General features: G+C 47.1%; 1 protein-coding gene across 1 annotated transcript; it reads right to left on the minus strand.

Annotated features, from left to right (window-relative positions):
- Window positions 1-1,907: 1,907 nt before the first annotated feature.
- LOC118940266 (meteorin-like protein) lies at window positions 1,908-17,730 on the minus strand. The gene is made up of 5 exons (XM_036948937.1): window positions 16,397-17,730; window positions 12,955-13,201; window positions 8,610-8,772; window positions 4,472-4,531; window positions 1,908-3,001 (listed from the first exon to the last, which is right to left on the minus strand). The coding sequence occupies exons 1-5, from the start codon at window positions 16,492-16,494 to the stop codon at window positions 2,673-2,675; spliced, it is 897 nt and encodes a 298-aa protein (XP_036804832.1). The 5' UTR covers window positions 16,495-17,730; the 3' UTR covers window positions 1,908-2,672.
- Window positions 17,731-21,881: the final 4,151 nt, after the last annotated feature.

A 21,881-nucleotide genomic window follows, 5' to 3' on the forward strand; every position in this document is an offset into this window, starting at 1 on the left:
TATAACTACAGTATACACTAAATGACCATAAGTATGTGGAAACCTGCTCATCTTACATCTCATTCCACAATCATTGGCATTAATATGGAGTTGATCCCCCCCCCCCCCTTTGCTGCTATAACAGCCCTTCAGGGAAGAATTTCCACTAGATGTTGGAACTTGCTTCCATTCAGCCACAAGAGCATTAGTGAGGTCAGACACTGATGTTATGCGATTTAGGCCTGGCTTGCAGTCGGCGTTCCAATTCATTCCAAAGGTGTTCGATGGGGTTGAGGTCAGGGATCTGTGCATGCCAGTCAAGTTCTTCCACACCGATCTTGACCAACCATTTCTGTATGGATCTCGCTTTGTGCACAGGGGCAGGAAATGGCCTTCCCCAAACTTTTGCCACAAAGTTGGAAGCACAGAATCGTCTAGAATGTCATTGTATGCTGTAGCTAAGGAGACTAGCCTGAACCATGAAAAACAGCCACAGACCGTTATTCCTCCTCCACCAAACTTTACAGTTGGCACTATGCATTGATGCAGGTAGCGTTCTCCTGGCATCCAGCAAACCCAGATTGGTCCGTTGAACTGCCAGATGGTTCACTCCAGAGAAGGCGTTTCCACTGCTCCAGAATCCAATGGAGCTGAGCTTTACACCACTCCAGCCAACGCATTGAGCATGGGGATCTTAGGCTTGTGTGCGGCTGCTCGGCCATGGAAACCCATTTCACGAAGCTCCCGATGAACAGTTATTGTGTTGATGTTGCTTCCAGAGGCAGTTTGGAACTCGGTAGTGAATGTTGCAACCAAGGACAGACGATTTTTACGTGCTACGCACTTCCCGTGTGTGGTCATCCAATTCATGGCTGAGCTGTTGTTGCTCCTAGAAGTTTCCACTTCACAATGACAGCACTTACAGCTGACTGGGCCAGCTCGAGCAGGGCAGACGTTTTACAAACTCGTGTGGGTGTACACTCACAACACAGCAGAGAAAGTGTGTGTGTGTGAGGGAGACATTCCAAACATTGCTGTTCTTCCTAAGGGGAAATGTGCCCCCCCCCCCCCACTGACACTGAGGTCATCCTCCATCTTTCCTTCTCTCCCTCCATCTTTCCTTCTCTACATCCATCTTTCCTTCTCTCCCTCCATCTTTCTCTACCTCCATCCACCTTCCCTTCTCTCCCTCCATCCTTCTCTCCCTCCTTCCTTCTCTCCCTCCATCCTTCCTTCTCTCCCTCCATCCTTCCTTCTCTCCCTCCATCCTTCTCTCCCTCCATCCTTCCTTCTCTCCCTCCATCCTTCTCTCCCTTCATCCATCTTTCCTTCTCTCCCTCCATCCCTCCCTCCAATTCTCCCTGCCTCCATCCTTCCCCTCCTACACCACTCAGTCCAACCTGTGTGTGTGTGTGTGTGTGTGTCTTTCAGAGGGGATAGCCCAAATGCACATTTCCATTGGACATTTGTGAACATTGGACAATGAATTAATCTGCAACAGACATGCGCGCACACACACACACACACTCGCACCAGTGTGGTTGTTGAAGTGGTTTTGGCCGAAGATGTCGGAAAAAAAAATCAAATGGATCATAAAAGTCTGCCTCTACTCCCTCTCCCTTTACTGTGATAATATATACACACTCTCTCCCTTTACTGTGATAATATATACACACACACACACTCCCTTTACTGTGATAATACACACACACACACACACACACTCTCTCCCTTTACTGTGATAGTACACACACGCCCACACACACATATGCAAACGCCCCCACACACACACACGCCCACCCACACACAAATGAGGATACTTCAAAACAGTACCTTATAAACACTGTAGAGAAATCCAATGTGACACAGACACATCTAGACACAGACACATCTAGACACAGACACATCTAGACACAGTAAAATAAAGACTTGTTCCAGGAAGATAGTTTATTCCCTAGAACAGAGAGCCAGAGTGCTATTGTACTTTAACACAGTCGCACACACACCTTCACACACACACCTTCACACACACACCTTCACAGACACACCTTCACACAAGCTAGTGCAGAACCACACACGCTAGCGCACACACACATTCACAGGATAGTACATACACGTTCACACACTCACTAGCGCGCACACACAAACACGCTAAGACACACAAGAGCATGCTAAGACACACACAAACACGCTAAGACACACACGCTGTGCAGGAACCCACTATACACTTCTGTCAGAAGACAACCTCTAAACTGTAAACATAAAGCTTTTCACGAAACAAACTTTCATTACAACAATGATCATATTTACATCTATTTCCAACACACGCGCACAAACACACAGACACACACACACAGACAGACACACACACAGACACACACACACACCAGCATCTTAAGACATTCTATGACGACAGATGGCTTTAGAACTGTTCAGACACAGGCCAACTATCCTTGCTGTTAGGCAACTGTAAGAGCTTCAGCCAATCGGTTAGCAGGGCTTGGGACCACGTCCAACCACCTCTCAGTCATATCAAAGATTCCGCCCCTTTACGACTTCACTCCTCTGATTGGATCAGGGCCCTGTCAGTCCAGCCAGCGACCCAGCCCTCTCTCTCTGTGTCCCTGATTCGCTGAGTTTGTTTCCCAATCCTGTTCCCTGATTGGTTGTCTCCTGGGCGGAAGGGGCGTGCCTCAGTCTGTGTCCATGTCCATGTGACAGGGGTTACTTCCTGTCTCCAGGGCGGTCCTGTAGAGCTTCAGAAAGTGGCGGTAGTGCGGGGAGCAGCCAAGCCACGCCTCTCCGAACCTCACTGCCCCCGTGAACAGGAACTCCCCCTTCTCCCTCGGTTGCAGCCGGCACCGCAGGGGCGTGTTCAGACGTCCGGACCACCCCTTTCCTCTGGCTCCGTCCAGAGAGAACACTCCGCTCTTCTGATGGAACAGGCGGCTTAGCGTCACGGCAACGGAGGAGTGGTCTGATGACGAGGGCATGTCAACGCCACGGATACTGCCACGACCCGCTGGAGAGAAAGAGGGAGGGAGAGAGATATGGGGAGGAGAGAGAGATATGGGGAGGAGAGAGAGATATGGGGAGGAGAGAGGGAGGCGAGAGAGATATGGGGAGGAGAGAGAGATATGGGGAGGAGAGAGGGAGGAGAGAGAGATATGGGGAGGAGAAGGAGGAGAGAGATATGGGGGGGAGATAGGGAGGAGAGAGATATGGGGAGGAGATAGGGAGGAGAGAGATATGGGGAGGAGAAGGAGGAGAGAGATATGGGGAGGAGATAGGGAGGAGAGAGATATGGGGAGGAGAGGGCGGAGAGAGATATATGGGGAGGAGAGGGAGGAGAGAGATATATGGGGAGGAGAGGGAGGAGAGAGAAATGGGGAGGAGAGGGAGGAGAGAGATATGGGGAGGAGAGGGAGGAGAGAGATATATGGGGAGGAGAGAGATATATGGGGAGGAGAGGGAGGAGAGAGATATATGGGGAGGAGAATGAGGAGAGAGATATGGGGAGGAGAGAGATATGGGGAGGAGAGAGATATGGGGAGGAGAGGGGGAGGAGAGGGAGGAGAGAGATATGGGGAGGAGAGAGATATGGGGAGGAGAGGGAGGAGAGAGATATGGGGAGGAGAGATATATGGTGAGGAGAGGGGGGAGAGGGGGGAGAGAGATATGGGGAGGAGAGGGAGGAGAGAGATATGGGGAGGAGAGAGATATGGGGAGGAGAGGGAGGAGAGAGATATGGGGAGGAGAGGGGAGAGAGAGAGTGATGAAAAGGATTGTTCATGTCCTTTACAGCTGGTGCTGTTTGAGGCTGTGTTCTAAATCAAATCAAATACCATTTGCCACATGCTTGGGGAAACAACAGGTGGAGACTAACAGTGAAATGCTGACTGACGGGCCCTTCACAACAATGCAGAGAGAAACATTTTAATGTAATAGAAAAATAACACGAGTAACATGACTATACACACAGGGTACCAGTACTGAGTCTATGATAACATGACTATACACACAGGGTACCAGTACTGAGTCTATGATAACATGACTATACACACAGGGTACCAGTACTGAGTCTATGATAACATGACTATACACACAGGGTACCAGTACTGAGTCTATGATAACATGACTATACACACAGGGTACCAGTACTGAGTCTATGATAACATGACTATACACACAGGGTACCAGTACTGAGTCTATGATAACATGACTATACACACAGGGTACCAGTACTGAGTCTATGATAACATGACTATACACACAGGGTACCAGTACTGAGTCTATGATAACATGACTATACACACAGGGTACCAGTACTGAGTCTATGATAACATGACTATACACACAGGGTACCAGTACTGAGTCTATGATAACATGACTTAACATAACATGTGTGTGTGTGTGTGTTGTGGTGTTGTGCGTACCTGTGTGTGTGTGTGTGTGTTGTGGTGTTGTGCGTAACCTGTGTGTGTGTGCTTACCAAAGTCGCTGGTGCATACCGCCATCAGGATCTGGTCATCTGTGCAGGGTGTACAGGAGGCTGAGAGAGAGACATGAGACATGAGACACATGACATATACACCACCACACACCACCATACACCACCACACCACTACCACACCACCACACCACTACCACACCACCATACACCACCACACACCACCATACAACACCACACACCACCACACACCATACACCACCACACCCCCACACACCACCACACACCACCATACAACACCACACACCACCACACACCATACACCACCACACACACCACCACACACCACCATACAACACCACACACCACCACACACCATACACCACCACACCCCCACACACACCACCACACACCACCACCACACACCCCACCACACACCACCATACAACACCACACACCACCACACACCCCACCACCACACACCACCATACAACACCACACACCACCACACACCATACACCATCCCACCATACACACCATACACCACCACCATATTCACCACCATACAGTATACACTACCGGTCAAACGTTTTAGAATACCTACTCATTCAAAGGTTTTTCTTGATTTTTACTATTTTCTCCATTGTAGAATAATAGTGAAGACATCAAAACTATGAAATAGCCTGGAGGTTTGTTGGGTCATTGACCTGTTGAAAACAAATGATAGTCCCACTAAGCCCAAACCAGATGGGATGGAGTATGGCTGCAGAATGCTGTGGTAGCGATGCTGGTTAAGTGTGCCTTGAATTCTAAATTAATCTCAGACAATGTCACCAGCAATATTCCCCCACACCATAACACCTCCTCCTCCATGCTTCACGGTGTGAAATACACAAACAGAGATCATCCATACACCCACACCATAACACCTCCTCCTCCATGCTTTACGGTGTGAAATACACAAACAGAGATCATCCATACACCCACACCATAACACCTCCTCCTCCATGCTTTACGGTGTGAAATACACAAACAGAGATCATACATACACCCACACCATAACACCTCCTCCTCCATGCTTTACGGTGTGAAATACACAAACAGAGATCATCCATACACCCACACCATAACACCTCCTCCTCCATGCTTTACGGTGTGAAATACACAAACAGAGATCATCCATACACCCACACCATAACACCTCCTCCTCCATGCTTTACGGTGTGAAATACACAAACAGAGATCATCCATACACCCACACCATAACACCTCCTCCTCCATGCTTTACGGTGTGAAATACACAAACAGAGATCATCCATACACCCACACCGTATCTCACAAAGACACGGAGGTTGGAACCAAAAATATCCAGGCCAAAATTTCCACCGGTCTAATGTCCATTGCTCGTGTTTCTTGACCCAAGCAACTCTCTTCTTCTGATTGGTGTCCTTTAGTAGTGGTTTCTTTGTGGCAATTCAACCACGAAGGCCTTATTCATGTAGTCTCCTCTGAACAGTTGATGTTGAGATGTGTCTGTTACTTGAACTCTGTGAAGCATTTATTTGGTCTGCAATTTCTGAGGCTGGTAACTCTAATGAACTGATCCTCTGCAGCAGAGGTAACTCTGGGTCTTCCTTTCCTGTGGCGGTCCTCATGAGAGACAGTTTCATCATAGTGCTTGATGGTTTTTGAGACTGCACTTGAAGAAACGTTAAAAGCGAATTGACTGACCTTCGTGTCTTAAAGTAATGATGGACTGTTGTTTCTCTTTGCTTATTTGAGCTGTCCTTGCCATAATATGGACTTGGTCTTTTACCAAATAGGGCTATTTTCTGTATAACACCCCCCCCCCCCCCCCCCCCCAACGTTTCCTTCTGAAATGCTTTAAGAAGGAGAGAAATTATATTTTAAGAAGGCACACCTGCTAATTGAAATGCATACGAGGTGACTACCTCATGAAGCTGATTGAGAGAATGCCAAGAGTGTGCAAAGCTGTCATCAAGGCAAAGGGTGGCTATTTTAAGACTCTCAAATATAAAATATATTTTGATTTGTTTAACACTTTTTTGGTTACTACATGATTCCATATAGAGAATAGTACAAATAAAGAAAAACCCTTGAATTCGTAGGTGTTCTAAAACGGTTGATCGGTCGTGTACAACACTAGCATCAGATATAAAGAAGACTGAGCGTGTGAGTCAGTTAGTCCTGTATCTCTCCACTAATATTCTCCTCCCTCTTTCCCTCCCCCATCCATCCCTCACTTCCTGAGAGAGGGGAGAGGAGGTGTGAGAGGGGGAAGTCTGGTTCTCTTACCCCCTTGTTGTTCCCCCTAGCTCTATTTGGGGTAGAGAGGGAGGGGTGAGGTGAGAGAGGGGGAGGAATGAGGGATGAGGAGGAAGAGAGAGAGGAATGAGGGAGAGAGGGAGGAATGAGGAGGGAGAGAGGGATGAGGAGGGAGGGATGAGGAGGGAGAGAGGAAGGGATGAGGAGGGAGGGAGAGGAATGAGGCGAGAGAGGGGGAGGAATGAGGGATGAGGAGGAAGAGAGAGAGGAATGAGGGAGAGAGGGAGGAATGAGGAGGGAGGGATGAGGAGGAAGAGAGAGAGGAATGAGGGAGAGAGGGAGGGATGAGGAGGGAGGGATGAGAAGGGAGAGAGAGAGGGAGGGATGAGGATGGAGAGAGGGAGAGGTGAGGGAGAGAGGGAGGGATGAGGATGGAGACAGGGAGGGGTGAGGAGGGAGGAATGAGGAGGGAGAGAGGGAGGGATAAGATGGATGTCTATGGGGGAGGGTACAAGATTAAGGATTTTCTTGTGTGCGTGTGTGTGTGTGTGTGTGTGTGTGAGAGAGAGTGAAACAACAGGTGGGAGAAGGTAGTCAGGGTGGTAACCTTTGACCCTGTCTGCCAGTAAAACAACTATTAAACACACACAGTCTTTCTCTTTGTCTGTCAATGGTTTTATGGGGCACACATACCTGTACTAGGCAGATACAAAACATATCTCTCTCTCTCTCTTTCTCCCTCCCTCTATACCTAGTACTAGGCAGATATAAAACATATCTCTCTCTCTCTCTTTTTCCCTCCCTCTATACCTGTACTAGGCAGATACAAAACATCTCTCTCTCCCTCCATACCTGTACTAGGCAGATACAAACCTTTCTCCCTCTCCCGCTCTCCCTCCCTCCCACTCTCCCTCCCTCCATTCTCCATCTGACCAATCATATCCTCTCCCTGTCTTGCAGCAGACACCACTGATTGACAGCTGGATGATGATTGGCTGACCCCTGGGCTTGACCCCAGTGTGACCTGTTGATTAGCCAGCTTGTTTTTATATGTCAGAGAGGGAGACGAGAGAGAGAGGAGGGAGGGAGAGGAGAGAGAGAGGAGGTAGGGAGATGGGAGAGAGAGGAGGGAGACGGGTGAGAGGAGAGGGGGATAGAGGACAGCAGTAAGAGAGGGAGGGGGGTCTCTGGTCTGGTCCGGTCTGTCTCTTGAGTGACAGCAGGGCTGTGGATGTGTGGGTCTTGGCTAGACTGCTTTATTAGGCTAGACAGACAGTCACCCTGTTTAACTCCTGTCATCTCCTGCCCCCCCCCCATTTCTACCTCGGCCTCCCCTTCTTCAGCTAACACAAGGCCTATTTAATGTGTCTAGGGGTCAGTTGAACCAGTGGTTCATTCTTCCTCCTCTCTCTGGACTCTGTCACTGACTCTGTCCATCTGTCATGTTACTTTGTACAGCCCTTGATCTGGGGAACGGGTTCTATCTGGGGAACGGGTTCTATCGCCTGGGTTCTACCATGAAATGTGTGTGTTGGTCTCTTGCCAGTATTCAGGTGTGTGTGTGTGTTGGTCTCTTACCAGGTCCAGTGTTCAGATGTGTGTGTGTTGGTCTCTTGCCAGTATTCAGGTGTGTGTGTGTGTGTTGGTCTCTTACCAGTGCCAGTGTTCAGGTGTGTGTGTGTGTTGGTCTCTTACCAGGTCCAGTATTCAGGTGTGTGTGTGTGTTGGTCTCTTACCAGTGCCAGTGTTGAGGTGTGTGTGTGTGTTGGTCTCTTACCAGGTCCAGTGTTCAGGTGTGTGTGTGTTGGTCTCTTGCCAGTATTCAGGTGTGTGTGTGTGTGTTGGTCTCTTACCAGTGCCAGTATTCAGGTGTGTGTGTGTGTTGGTCTCTTACCAGTGCCAGTGTTGAGGTGTGGGTACAGATGAGCTCCAGGTCCGTGGCTGGCCACCAGTTCATACTGAAACACTGTGATCCTCTTGCTGATGTCCTGCTGGCCCACTGCCTCTATGAACAGCGCCCCCTCTGTCAGGGAGAAACACTGCACCCTGCCATGCGCCTGGAAATATAACAAACATGATTAAATATGTACTGGTGTATGTATGTACTGGTGTAATGTACTGGTGTATCTATGTACTGGTGTAATGTACTGGTGTATGTATGTACTGGTGTAATGTACTGGTGTAATGTACTGGTGTAATGTACTGGTGTAATGTACTGGTGTATGTATGTACTGGTGTAATGTACTGGTGTATCTATGTACTGGTGTAATGTACTGGTGTAATGTACTGGTGTAATGTACTGGTGTAATGTACTGGTGTATGTATGTACTGGTGTAATGTACTGGTGTAATGTACTGGTGTATGTATGTACTGGTGTAATGTACTGGTCTATGTATGTACTGGTGTAATGTACTGGTGTATCTATGTACTGGTGTAATGTACTGGTGTAATGTACTGGTGTAATGTACTGGTGTATCTATGTACTGGTGTAATGTACTGGTGTATGTATGTACTGGTGTAATGTACTGGTGTAATGTACTGGTGTAATGTACTGGTGTATCTATGTACTGGTGTAATGTACTGGTGTATGTATGTACTGGTGTAATGTACTGGTGCAATGTACTGGTGTAATGTACTGGTGTAATGTACTGGTGTAATGTACTGGTGTAATGTACTGGTGTATCTATGTACTGGTGTAATGTACTGGTGTAATGTACTGGTGGAATGTACTGGTGTAATGTACTGGTGTAATGTACTGGTGTATGTATGTACTGGTGTAATGTACTGGTGTATCTATGTACTGGTGTAATGTATTGGTGTATGTATGTACTGGTGTATGTATGTACTGGTGTATGTATGTACTGGTGTAATGTACTGGTGTATGTATGTACTGGTGTATGTATGTACTGGTGTAATGTACTGGTGTAATGTACTGGTGTAATGTACTGGTGTAATGTACTGGTGTATGTATGTACTGGTGTAATGTACTGGTGTAATGTACTGGTGTAATGTACTGGTGTAATGTACTGGTGTAATGTACTGGTGTAATGTACTGGTGTATGTATGTACTGGTGTATCTATGTACTGGTGTAATGTACTGGTGTAATGTACTGGTGTATGTATGTACTGGTGTAATGTACTGGTGTATGTATGTACTGGTGTAATGTACTGGTGTAATGTACTGGTGTATGTATGGACTGGTGTAATGTACTGGTGTAATGTACTGGTGTAATGTACTGGTGTATGTATGTACTGGTGTAATGTACTGGTGTATGTATGTACTGGTGTAATGTACTGGTGTAATGTACTGGTGTAATGTACTGGTGTAATGTACTGGTGTAATGTACTGGTGTAATGTACTGGTGTATGTATGTAAAGGTGTAATGTACTGGTGTAATGTACTGGTGTATGTATGTACTGGTGTAATGTACTGGTGTAATGTACTGGTGTAATGTACTGGTGTAATGTACTGGTGTAATGTACTGGTGTAATGTACTGGTGTATGTATGTACTGGTGTAATGTACTGGTGTAATGTACTGGTGTATGTATGTACTGGTGTAATGTACTGGTGTAATGTACTGGTGTAATGTACTGGTGTAATGTACTGGTGTAATGTACTGGTGTAATGTACTGGTGTATGTATGTACTGGTGTAATGTGCTGGTGTAATGTACTGGTGTATGTATGTACTGGTGTAATGTACTGGTGTAATGTACTGGTGTAATGTACTGGTGTAATGTACTGGTGTATGTATGTACTGGTGTATGTATGTACTGGTGTAATGTACTGGTGTAATGTACTGGTGTAATGTACTGGTGTAATGTACTGGTGTATCTATGTACTGGTGTATGTATGTACTGGTGTAATGTACTGGTGTATGTATGTACTGGTGTAATGTACTGGTGTATGTATGTACTGGTGTAATGTACTGGTGTAATGTACTGGTGTATGTATGTACTGGTGTAATGTACTGGTGTAATGTACTGGTGTAATGTACTGGTGTAATGTACTGGTGTATGTATGTACTGGTGTAATGTACTGGTGTAATGTACTGGTGTAATGTACTGGTGTAATGTACTGGTGTAATGTACTGGTGTAATGTACTGGTGTATGTATGTAAAGGTGTAATGTACTGGTGTATGTATGTACTGGTGTAATGTACTGGTGTAATGTACTGGTGTAATGTACTGGTGTAATGTACTGGTGTATGTATGTACTGGTGTAATGTACTGGTTTAATGTACTGGTGTATGTATGTACTGGTGTAATGTACTGGTGTAATGTACTGGTGTAATGTACTGGTGTAATGTACTGGTGTAATGTACTGGTGTATGTATGTACTGGTGTAATGTACTGGTGTAATGTACTGGTGTATGTATGTACTGGTGTAATGTACTGGTGTAATGTACTGGTGTAATGTACTGGTGTAATGTACTGGTGTATGTATGTACTGGTGTAATGTACTGGTGTAATGTACTGGTGTATGTATGTACTGGTGTAATGTACTGGTGTAATGTACTGGTGTATGTATGTACTGGTGTATGTATGTACTGGTGTAATGTACTGGTGTAATGTACTGGTGTAATGTACTGGTGTATGTATGTACTGGTGTATGTATGTACTGGTGTAATGTACTGGTGTATGTATGTACTGGTGTAATGTACTGGTGTAATGTACTGGTGTAATGTACTGGTGTAATGTACTGGTGTATGTATGTACTGGTGTATGTATGTACTGGTGTAATGTACTGGTGTATGTATGTACTGGTGTAATGTACTGGTGTAATGTACTGGTGTAATGTACTGGTGTAATGACTCTGAGATAATCATTTTCACACAAGTACTTTATGAACATATCAACAGTTATATTTAGAGCGGTTAAACTTAAGCATGCGTTTCCTGCCTATGTAACCTGCTCTGTGCTGTTCTCAGTCAGGTTACTGTGAAATATCTACTTCTGATGTAAAAAAGGGATTTATGAATAAACGTGACTGACCGACTGAATGACTGACCGACTGAATGACTGACCGACTGACCGACTGAATGACTGACTGACTGAATGACTGACCGACTGACCGACCGACTGAATGACTGACCGACTGAATGACTGACCGACTAAATGACTGACCAACTGAATGACTGACCGACTGACCGACTGAATGACTGACCGACTGACCGACTGAATGACTGACCGACTGAATGACTGACCGACTGACCGACTGACCGACTTATTGACTGAATGACTGAATGACTGAATGACTGACCGACTGAATGACTGACCGACTGATTGACTGACCGACTGATTGACTGACCGACTGATTGACTAACCGACTGATTGACTGACCGACTGATTGACTGACCGACTGATTGACTGACCGACTGATTGACTGACCGACTGATTGACTGACCGACTGATTGACTGACCGACTGATTGACTGACCGACTTAATGACTGACTGACTGAATGACTGACCGACTGAATGACTGACCGACTGAATGACTGACCGACTGAATGACTGACCGACTGAATGACTGACCGACTGAATGACTGACCGACTGAATGACTGACCGACTGAATGACTGACCGACTGAATGACTGACCGACTGATTGACTGACCGACTGATTGACTAACCGACTGATTGACTGACCGACTGATTGACTGACCGACTGATTGACTGACCGAATGCTGACTGGCTGAATGACCGACTGACCAACAGACCAACTGATTGACTGATTGACTGACCGAATTGCTGACTGACCGGCCGACTGACCAACTGATTGACTGACCGAATGCTGACTGACCAACTGAATGACTGACCGACTGAATGACTGACCGACTGAATGACTGACCGACTGAATGACTGACCGACTGATTGACTGACCGACTGAATGACTGACCGACTGAATGACTGACCGACTGAATGACTGACTGAATGACTGACCGACTGAATGACTGAATGACTGACCGACTGATTGACTAACCGACTGATTGACTGACCGACTGATTGACTGACCGAATGCTGACTGGCTGAATGACCGACTGACCAACAGACCAACTTATTGACTGATTGACTGACCGAATGCTGACTGACCGGCCGACTGACCAACTGATTGACTGATTGACTGACCAACTGATTGACTGACCGAATGCTGACCAACAGACCGACTGACTGCCCGAATGCTGACTGGCTGAATGAGTGACCACCAGACAGACTGATTGACTGACTAACTGACCATCTACCTGTTCTGTCTCAGACATCAGCAGGCGGAGCTGTCCAGCTCTCTCCAGGTAGAGGTGTGATCCGCGGGAGTCTGTCTGGGGCTTGATGCAGGCGTGCAGGCCGGAGGAAGCCCCAGACGTGGGCTCCGTGTTGGGCCGCAGGTTGACGATGAGGGCCCCAGTAGGATAGAGCCACTCTAGACTGCCCTGGGAGCAACGCAGGTATACCTGCTCCACATCACGGGAGTGAGACTCATGGGTCAGACCACTGGGGGAGGAGAGAGGGAGAGAGAGAGGGAGAGAGGGGGACAGTAGGGTAGAGAAGAAGTTAAGGTATTGCGGAAGGAGGAGAGAGGGTAAAGGGGAGGAGGAGGAGAGAGGGTAAAGGGGAGGAGAAGGAGGAGAGGTTATGATGATGGGGGAGGAGGAGGAGAGGTTATGATGATGGGGGAGGAGGAAGAGAGGTTATGATGATGGGGGAGGAGGAGGAGAGGTTATGATGATGGGGGAGGAGGAGAGGTTATGATGATGGGGGAGGAGGAAGAGAGGTTATGATGATGGGGGAGGAGGAAGAGAGTTTATGATGATGGGGGAGGAGGAGGAGAGTTATTATGATGGGGGAGGAGGAGGAGAGTTTATGATGATGGGGGAGGAGGAGAGTTATGATGATGGGGGAGGAGGAGGAGAGTTATTATGATGGGGGAGGAGGAGGAGAGTTTGATGATGATGGGGGAGTGGGAGAGGTTATGATGATGGGGGAGGAGGAGGAGCGTTTATGATGATGGGGAGGAAGAGGAGAGGATATGATGATTATGGGGAGGAGTAGAGGTTATGATGATGATGGGGAGGAGGAGAGGTTGATGATGGGGGAGGAGGAGAGGTTGATGATGATGATGGGGGAGGAGGAGAGGTTATGATGATGGGGGGAAGAGGAGAGGTTATGATGATGATGAGGGAGGAGGAGAGGTTATGATGTTGATGAGGGAGGAAGAGAGGTTATGATGATGATGGGGGAGGAGGAGAGGTTATGATGATGATGAGGGAGGAGGAGAAGTTATGATGATGATGAGGGAGGAGGAGGGGTTATGATGATGATGAGGGAGGAGGAGAGGTTATGATGATGATGGGGGAGGAGAAGAGGTTGATGATGATGGGGGAGGAGGTGAGGTTATGATGATGGGGGGAAGAGGAGAGGTTATAATGATGGGGGAGGAGGAGAGGCTATGATGATGATGAGGGAGGAGGAGAGGTTATGATGATGATGAGGGAGGAGGAGAGGTTATGATGATGATGAGGGAGGAGGAGAGGTTATGATGATGGGGGAGGAGGAGTGGTTATGATGATGGGGAGGAGAGGTTATGATGAGGGAGGGGGAGAGATTATGATGATGGGGGATGAGGAGAGGTTATGATGATGGGGGAGGAGAGGTTATGATGATGGGGGAGGGTGAGAGGGTATGATGATGAGGGAGGAGGAGAGGTTATGATGATGATGGGGGAGGAGAGGTTATGATGATGAGGGAGGAGGAGCGGTTATGATGATGGGGGAGGAGGAGAGGTTATGATGATGAGGGAGGAGGAGAGGTTATGATGATGATGGGGAGGAGGAGAGGTTGATGATGGGGGAGGAGGAGAGGTTGATGATGATGATGGGGGAGGAGGAGAGGTTCTGATGATGGGGGGAAGAGGAGAGGTTATGATGATGATGAGGGAGGAGGAGAGGTTATGATGTTGATGAGGGAGGAAGAGAGGTTATGATGATGATGGGGGAGGAGGAGAGGTTATGATGATGATGAGGGAGAAGTTATGATGATGATGAGGGAGGAGAGGTTATGATGATGATGAGGGAGGAGGAGAGGTTATGATGATGATGAGGGAGGAGGAGAGGTTATGATGATGATGAGGGAGGAGGAGGGGTTATGATGATGATGAGGGAGGAGGAGAGGTTATGATGATGATGGGGGAGGAGAAGAGGTTGATGATGATGATGGGGGAGGAGGTGAGGTTATGATGATGGGGGGAAGAGGAGAGGTTATAATGATGGGGGAGGAGGAGAGGTTATGATGATGATGAGGGAGGAGGAGAAGTTATGATGATGATGATGAGGGAGGAGAGGTTATGATGATGATGAGGGAGGAGGAGAGGTTATCTCTCTCTCTCTCTCTCTCTCTCTCTCTCTCTCTCTCTCTCTCTCTCTCTCTCAACTGTGACCCCGATGTGACCAATACCCGGAGCGCAGGGGAGGGAGGATGTGGTCGGTTATCTGGGATGCGCGCACTTTAAGATCAGTAAAAGACTACAAACTTGTTCGAAGTTGATGTCTTCAAAAGAAAACCGCACCGCGGCACGGCAACAAGAAAGCGTCGCACAGTCGTTATTTTTATTACGCAGCGTCTTAAAACGACGGATCAAAGGGCAGGCCATATGGACCTGTTCATTTTACTGTAATTACAGGAGTGGCTGCGCACTCACTTTCTGGAGGGTGCCATGCTATATACAATAGCCTAGAACACAGTTTTATGAGTATGTGAAAGGTAAGGTATGAACTCGACACGAGGTGTAGCGCTGAAAACCTATAATTTCTCCTCTGACGGCTCCACGGTCCAAGCGCCCAACCCAAGCTCTCCTTTTCCCTCTGGCGGCTTCAAGGTCCAAGCGCCCAACCCAAGCGCTCCTTTTCCCTCTGGCGGCTTCACGGTCCAAGCGCCCAACCCAAGCTCTCCTTTTCCCTCTGGCGGCTTCACGGTCCAAGCGCCCAACCCAAGCTCCCCTTTTCCCTCTGACGGCTTCACGGTCCAAGCGCCCAACCCAAGCTCTCCTTTTCCCTCTGGCGGCTCCACGGTCCAAGCGCCCAACCCAAGCTCTCCTTTTGGCGCACGCACGGAGATTTGGTATACTGAACTGGAACAGTTCAAAATATGTTATCGTGTTTTCTTTTAATGTTATGGCACGCCGCCAATTGGAGCTCACATCGCTATAGGCTACAGGACAGGAGAAACAAGCACGTTCCCTATGCAAATCCATCAGGCCTAAACTACATAACGCATGTATAAACACAATCTCATTGTATAAGGAAGGACGTCTCTCTCTCTCCCTCACTCACTCACTCTCACAGAGGCTGGGGGTGTCAAGGGGTGTCAAGTGGTTCACCCCCCCCCCCCGTTTATTGCAAAAAATATGAAATGCATTAGACTTAATCTATCCAACCTGTTTGCACCTGCAAATATGCTGTGGTCTCGCTGTTCAGGACATTATTGCGCAACATCTGGAAGTGCAGGGAGGAAACGAGGGTTTCCATAACATCTGAATGTATCAGCCTGATATACTGGTTCGATGGCAACACTGCCATAGCCTAAACCCAACACTCCTTAACCAAAAGAGATTGTAGGCTTATAGTCTACATCCTATAAGGATTAATAAAACGTGTCGAATAACACACATACAATAATAAACTTATAGCCTACCTTCCTCTCCAGCTGCACTGGTCGCTGGTGTACTGCGCCGAGGCGACCCGACAGAGAAACACAGCCGCTACCCAGTGCGTTAAGCCTGGCCACAGCATGGTTGACCAACCGCTCCTCCGCCCCAGTATGGTCAGACCACGTCCCGCCTTTCAGTAACCACAAAAATCCACAAATAAATCCTGCAAATGACTATTTATTCACATCGTGGTCTCTTGAAAGAAGGTTACGGGTCCACCAGAATCAACAGTTCTGTTTTGCACCGTAAAAGTTCCGTTTCATTTCGACAGGATGGAATATCCGTGTAAAACCGTTGGGAGCCTCCGGCAGTAGACTGGTGACTAACAGACAGGAGGAAGTCCTGACATTAGTAACGAACTTCTGCTGCTGCCTGGGCTCCAGCTCCGCACACGTCACCCCGCCCAGACTCGTGCCAGCAGCTGACTCCTCCGCTTGAGTGACACGCTCTAAACCACGCCCCGAGCGGACGAACTTCTCGGTCTCTCGCTCAGTGTGTGTGTGTGTGTGTGTGTGTGTGCGTCTTAACGCGGACAAGCACGGATGTTCTTGGCGCCACATCCCGATAGCTCTTATAAATATTAGTACGGCAGCACGCGCAGGTCTGAAGATAGCCTACACCAGCGTCGTGTTTCAGAGCAGTAAATATCCACTCACTCACACACAAATATGCACACGCACAAATTCAAAACACCTTGACATAGCCCCCGCGGGTGAGAAACAGTAACCACTTGCACCGATATATTATTAGAGTAATACAGATCAATAAACTCATGTGTAATTGCCTACAATGTGTATCTTAATTAAACTGTTTTGAGATAATATAGCTCATACGTGTAAGAAGCGTTTGCTTTATTTGTTTGTATGCTAAATAGCCTTTTAGTAATAGACATAGGACTAGATTGGAGGGCCCCGAAGTCTATACTCTGGAAACCAATGAGCGAAGCAGATTCCTGTGCTCTACATCTGTTCTGACCCGACAGCTAGTCACACTAAACGCCCCCTTGGTTCTGGGGCGCTTTTCCCGTGAGAAAACAGTCAGAACGTCAACCGTGTAACCGACTTGTCACATTCCCTCCCCCTGACAGCCTCAGAAATGTAACACATTTAGAGAAATATCAACATGTACCACCTCCACACACACACACACACACACACACATTATATTTTATTATCTCTAACTCTATAGAAAGGTTTTTAACATGTATAATAGATATATAGTCTGTGATCTATTATGGCTATAAACACATTTCAACATAATTATAACACCATTTTTATTTGATTTATCCTTTATTTAACTAGGCAAGTCAGTTAAGAACAAATTCTTATTTACAATGACAGCCTACCGGGGAACAGTGGGTTAACTGCCTTGTTCAGGGGCAGAACGACAGATTTTTACCTTTCTATAGAGTTAGGGATTTGATCTTGCAACCTTTCAGTTACTAGTCCAACGCTCTAACCACTAGGCTACCTTATAAACACATTGCACACTATAAACACTCTATAAACACACTAACTAAAGTCAGAGATGCCTGAAGACTAGAGCTGCTCAAAGGCTGTAATCAGAGTCCTAAATGTAGCAGTAGTAGTTCATCAATCTATCAAAGTTATTTTATCAAGCCCTTTTTTACATCAGCAGTTGTTGCTTTACAGACAGCCAGCCTCAAACCCCCAAAGAGCAGCCATCCAGACGTAGAAGCATAACATCAGCAGTTGTTGCTTTACAGACAGCCAGCCTCAAACCCCCAAAGAGCAGCGATCCAGACGTAGAAGTATAACATCAGCAGTTGTTGCTTTACAGACAGCCAGCCTCAAACCCCCAAAGAGCAGCCATCCAGACGTAGAAGTATAACATCAGCAGTTGTTGCTTTACAGACAGCCAGCCTCAAACCCCCAAAGAGCAGCCGTCCAGACGTAGAAGTATAACATCAGCAGTTGTTGCTTTACAGACAGCCAGCCTCAAACCCCCAAAGAGCAGCCGTCCAGACGTAGAAGTATAACATCAGCAGTTGTTGCTTTACAGACACCCAGCCTCAAACCCCCAAAGAGCAGCCGTCCAGACGTAGAAGTATAACATCAGCAGTTGTTGCTTTACAGACAGCCAGCCTCAAACCCCCAAAGAGCAGCCGTCCAGCTGTAGAAGTATAACATCAGCAGTTGTTGCTTTACAGACAGCCAGCCTCAAACCCCCAAAGAGCAGCCGTCCAGATGTAGAAGTATAACATCAGCAGTTGTTGCTTTACAGACACCCAGCCTCAAACCCCCAAAGAGCAGCCGTCCAGACGTAGAAGTATAACATCAGCAGTTGTTTCTTTACAGACAGCCAGCCTCAAACCCCCAAAGAGCAGCAGTCCAGACGTGTTGCTTTACAGACAGCCAGCCTCAAACCCCCAAAGAGCAGCAGTCCAGACGTGTTGCTTTACAGACAGCCAGCCTCAAACCCCCAAAGAGCAGCCGTCCAGCTGTAGAAGTATAACATCAGCAGTTGTTGCTTTACAGACAGCCAGCCTCAAACCCCCAAAGAGCAGCCGTCCAGACGTAGAAGTATAACATCAGCAGTTGTTGCTTTACAGACACCCAGCCTCAAACCCCCAAAGAGCAGCCGTCCAGATGTAGAAGCATAACATCAGCAGTTGTTGCTTTACAGACAGCCAGCCTCAAACCCCCAAAGAGCAGCCGTCCAGCTGTAGAAGTATTACATCAGCAGTTGTTGCTTTACAGACAGCCAGCCTCAAACCCCCAAAGAGCAGCCGTCCAGACGTAGAAGTATAACATCAGCAGTTGTTGCTTTACAGACAGCCAGCCTCAAACCCCCAAAGAGCAGCCGTCCAGATGTAGAAGTATAACATCAGCAGTTGTTGCTTTACAGACAGCCAGCCTCAAACCCCCAAAGAGCAGCCGTCCAGCTGTAGAAGTATAACATCAGCAGTTGTTGCTTTACAGGAAGCCAGCCTCAAACCCCCAAAGAGCAGCCGTCCAGATGTAGAAGTATTACATCAGCAGTTGTTGCTTTACAGACAGCCAGCCTCAAACCCCCAAAGAGCAGCCGTCCAGACGTAGAAGTATAACATCAGCAGTTGTTGCTTTACAGACAGCCAGCCTCAAACCCCCAAAGAGCAGCCGTCCAGCTGTAGAAGTATAACATCAGCAGTTGTTGCTTTACAGACAGCCAGCCTCAAACCCCCAAAGAGCAGCCATCCAGCTGTAGAAGTATAACATCAGCAGTTGTTGCTTTACAGACACCCAGCCTCAAACCCCCAAAGAGCAGCCATCCAGCTGTAGAAGTATAACATCAGCAGTTGTTGCTTTACAGACAGCCAGCCTCAAACCCCCAAAGAGCAGCCGTCCAGCTGTAGAAGTATAACATCAGCAGTTGTTGCTTTACAGACAGCCAGCCTCAAACCCCCAAAGAGCAGCCGTCCAGCTGTAGAAGTATAACATCAGCAGTTGTTGCTTTACAGACACCCAGCCTCAAACCCCCAAAGAGCAGCCATCCAGACGTAGAAGCATAACATCAGCAGTTGTTGCTTTACAGACACCCAGCCTCAAACCCCCAAAGAGCAGCCGTCCAGACGTAGAAGCATAACATCAGCAGTTGTTGCTTTACAGACAGCCAGCCTCAAACCCCCAAAGAGCAGCCATCCAGACGTAGAAGCATAACATCAGCAGTTGTTGCTTTACAGACAGCCAGCCTCAAACCCCCAAAGAGCAGCCGTCCAGACGTAGAAGCATAACATCAGCAGTTGTTGCTTTACAGACAGCCAGCCTCAAACCTCCAAAGAGCAGCCGTCCAGATGTAGAAGTATAACATCATAGGCTGTACTTCACTTGGCAGTTTAAAGCATACAAGTAAACAGCATCTCTATAGACCCCGGTCAAAAGTAGTGCACTACCTAGGGTGCAATTTGGGAATGTAGCCTAGTCCTACTTTAAGAGGAGTGACTGACTGTTCTGATGTGACCTTTGACCCACCGAGTCCTCCAACATCTTAAATAGTTACACACCATATGACCCCTGACCTGGCCCACGGAGTACACACACACACAGACGCATACATACTTGCACAGAGAGAGAGAGAGAGAGAGACACACGCACAGAGAGAGAGACACACACGCACAGAGAGAGAGACACAAGCACAGAGAGACACACACGCGCGCACAGAGAGACAGAGACACAAACACACACACACACACACACACTCAGAGCTATAGATCTCCTGTTATCCGTGCTGTCACCTGGCTCTTCTCAAACACCCTGACAGAGAGAACGCTTCGGCTGTCCACAGAACCTTCTATAATGGAACACACATTCCTTCCTCCCCCTCCCTCTCTCCTTCCTTCTCAACTCCCCCTTTCCTTCCCGCTTGTGAGCACACTTCTCTGTTGGGCACACACACCCCCACTCTCTCTCTCTCTGAGGATTTCAACATTTGCCAATTTTAGGGTTTGAAAATAAACTGAATCAAACCTAACAAAAAAATATTAACATGGAGTTCTGAACACTCAACTTCAAGTTTTACATTTTGTAGACTTTCAAAACATTCTTGATTGGAGCTGAAATCGAGGTCCAGTGTTCTGTGGTAACCCTGGTGATTTAGATAGAAAGCCTCTAGTGAATCAATGTTCTGTTGTAACCCTGGTGATTTAGATATAAAGCCTCTAGTGAATCAGTGTTCTGTTGTAACCCTGGTGATTTAGATAGAAAGCCTCTAGTGAATCAATGTTCTGTTGTAACCCTGGTGATTTAGATATAAAGCCTCTAGTGAATCAGTGTTCTGTTGTAACCCTGGTGATTTAGATAGAAAGCCTCTAATGAATCAGTGTTCTGTTGTAACCCTGGTGATTTAGATAGAAAGCCTCTAATGAATCAGTGTTCTGTTGTAACCCTGGTGATTTAGATATAAAGCCTCTAATGAATCAGTGTTCTGTTGTAACCCTGGTGATTTAGATAGAAAGCCTCTAGTGAATCAATGTTCTGTTGTAACCCTGGTGGTTTAGATAGAAAGCCTCTAGTGAATCAGTGTTCTGTTGTAACCCTGGTGATTTAGATATAAAGCCTCTAATGAATCAGTGTTCTGTTGTAACCCTGGTGATTTAGATATAAAGCCTCTAGTGAATCAGTGTTCTGTTGTAACCCTGGTGATTTAGATAGAAAGCCTCTAGTGAATCAGTGTTCTGTTGTAACCCTGGTGGTTTAGATAGAAAGCCTCTAGTGAATCAGTGTTCTGTTGTAACCCTGGTGATTTAGATAGAAAGCCTCTAGTGAATCAGTGTTCTGTGGTAACCCTGGTGATTTAGATAGAAAGCCTCTAGTGAATCAGTGTTCTGTTGTAACCCTGGTGATTTAGATAGAAAGCCTCTAGTGAATCAGTGTTCTGTGGTAACCCTGGTGGTTTAGATAGAAAGCTTCTAGTGAATCAATGTTCTGTTGTAACCCTGGTGATTTAGATAGAAAGCCTCTAGTGAATCAG

Source organism: Oncorhynchus mykiss, chromosome 17 (genome assembly GCF_013265735.2).
Source record: "Oncorhynchus mykiss isolate Arlee chromosome 17, USDA_OmykA_1.1, whole genome shotgun sequence".
NCBI lineage: Eukaryota > Metazoa > Chordata > Actinopteri > Salmoniformes > Salmonidae > Oncorhynchus > Oncorhynchus mykiss.